This window comes from Anneissia japonica, unplaced genomic scaffold (genome assembly GCF_011630105.1).
Source record: "Anneissia japonica isolate Jap-2015-1 unplaced genomic scaffold, ASM1163010v1 scaffold10047_len2269_cov146, whole genome shotgun sequence".
Taxonomy (NCBI): domain Eukaryota; kingdom Metazoa; phylum Echinodermata; class Crinoidea; order Comatulida; family Comatulidae; genus Anneissia; species Anneissia japonica.
The window spans coordinates 1-2,269 of NW_022688312.1; the positions used below are offsets into that span (position 1 = coordinate 1).

Below are 2,269 nucleotides of genomic sequence, written 5' to 3' on the forward strand. Positions count from 1 at the left end.
TGTTCATATTTCAAACCATAATTAATAGATCTATAAATTTGTATAGAAATATAATAATTCCATTACTTACATCAGAGTATAGAATTGTAAGAGGTCCGACTACCCTCATTTTGTATGCACACAATGAAAAGTTTTAAAAAAAATCTTCCATGAGATAACGGGCGCCCTATAAGAATGCGAGTAGACTTCGCTCAAAACTCGTCTTTTGAAGGACACGCCCCTTGCAGTTCTGTACTCTTTGCTTACATGCACAAATTATTGATCATAACAAAATATATAATAAATAATTAATGTATTTGGTGGTGCTTTCTATGACCTGACACAGTTCTCTCTCATTGGTATATCATGATTATTATTAATCATAAATATCATTATTATTAATATTATAAATATATTTAAAAATAATAAAAAATATAATAATTTTTTTTTTTAAATGTTCAATTCATCATTTTAAGTTAATTCTAGTATGTAAATATTTTATTATAGCAAGCATTTGTAAATAAAATTTGATCAACATTTCTGTGTCATAAATGATCTATGATGTCATCAACTCCTCTGTGATGTCATCAAAACTTTGTGACCACATCAACTCCATGGTGATGCAAAGTCGAGTGGTTCTCCCGCATTTGTCAGCTGACTTCTCCTCTGTTTTATTCTTGTACATTTGGAGCATGGTTGGTGATCCTTCTTGCATGCTTTGTGGAAAACTGTCTTGCATGTTTCACACTTGAAAAAGAAAAAAAATTAAGGTTCATTCTATAGCTCAGGGTATACTACTGCATTCAAATCACGTAAACACCAGGATTTTCTCAGGTTTTATAAACAGCATAATGAGACTTGTTCTGGATCCACACAAGACATTAATTTTAAAAAGATGTTAAATATTACAAGAACTTTCTGAGATATTCCCACCAAAATCTCTATCGCCGTTACACAAGTGAATTAAAATCTTGCTATTGATGGATGGATGTACTTGGTGTAAATGCCAAGGAAAACCCACAAAAGTTTGAAGACTTATTTCCAGTGGGGTCCCTTCTGGTGGTGATTGGGCAGTACACCGGGAGACAATCCACTACACTTTTCCAAAAAGGGTACTATGTTCTTGAACGAGTACATGGGCCATAATGCAATCAAGGCTTAAAACGTCTCATCCGATGGATAGTGCGCCATCGTAGCTGGCATTTCAGACCTCATTTCAGACAGCAGCAATAGGAATTGAACCGGGGACCAAGATATCTCAATAGTTCAGCACACAGAGTGGCTAAGATCAGTTTAGCCAACTGAGCTAAGCTGACAGACAGTGATGATCTGTGCAAAACTAAAGTAGAAGGTACAGCATGCTGCACCCATGTACACAGATCTATGTTAAATTTCTCAGTAGTTTATACAAGCCTCTGCAATGTCTGTTTTTCTTTCATGGATATTAAACGACAAGTGTGCTAATCTTACTTTGTGTCCTTAACATGGATGTAACATAGCAAGATACATTTGCTAAACTTGCCCTAGCATGTCCAATGTAACATTTTCTGCCTTATGTAAAACAGGTTTTAATTCTGTACTTTCTTTGAGACTCCTAAGAAAAAAAAAAAGTTTTTTTAAAGCAACATTAAAAATCCATATTCCCCAACTCACCCTTGTAGTGAGTTCGACATCGAAGGGGTAGATGACCTTTGGGCTGTCACATATCTCACAGATGAAGCCTTTCTGACGGCAAAGAATACAGTTGTACACATGCTTAGCTGCCCAGTTTATGACTTTCTTAAGATCCTTGGCAAGTTGGCCGGACTGTACATGGTGCATGTCCTGTAATACAAACACTGTTAAGCCCTGTCCAAACTATATGTGATATGCCTAAATATGGTCATGATGTGATGTCATATGTACGCATTATGACTATTGTAATAATGTAGAACACCCAATTGCATATATAAGCCGTAAATTACTTTCTAGGGAACAGCGATATTCTGTTCCAGAAAAAGAATGCTTGGCTATTATCTGGGCGATTAAGAAGTTAAAATACTATATGTATGGTCGACAGTTTGTACTTGAAACGGACCACAGAGCTCTCAAATGGTTGAAGTCAATGCAAAACAATAACAATCGCCTTATGCGATGGGCAATTATGTTACAAGATTATACCTTTGAGATTAAATATAAAAAGGGCAGCATAAATGGAAATGCTGATGGCCTAAGTAGAGCTTAAATAAAGCTAAAGTTTATGAATTGCATGACATATTAAGTTGATTTTCTTTTAAACATTTTTACTTCC

The 2,269-nt window shown here is 35.2% G+C and overlaps 1 protein-coding gene across 1 annotated transcript; it reads right to left on the minus strand.

Moving 5' to 3' along the window:
* Positions 1 to 6: 6 nt before the first annotated feature.
* Positions 7 to 1,802, minus strand: LOC117121597 (pleckstrin homology domain-containing family M member 3-like). Its single transcript, XM_033266835.1, has 2 exons — positions 1,633 to 1,802; positions 7 to 726 (listed from the first exon to the last, which is right to left on the minus strand). The coding sequence occupies exons 1-2, from the start codon at positions 1,798 to 1,800 to the stop codon at positions 586 to 588; spliced, it is 309 nt and encodes a 102-aa protein (XP_033122726.1). The 5' UTR covers positions 1,801 to 1,802; the 3' UTR covers positions 7 to 585.
* Positions 1,803 to 2,269: the final 467 nt, after the last annotated feature.

Bases quoted from the DNA above. Each gene is read 5' to 3' on its own strand.
- LOC117121597 (XM_033266835.1), bottom strand. From the start codon at position 1,800: ATGCACCATGTACAGTCCGGCCAACTTGCCAAGGATCTTAAGAAAGTC. The intron at 727-1,632 runs GTGAGTTGGGGA...TTCTTTTTCAAG, and splicing joins ATGTCGAACTCACTACAAGG to TGTGAAACATGCAAGACAGT.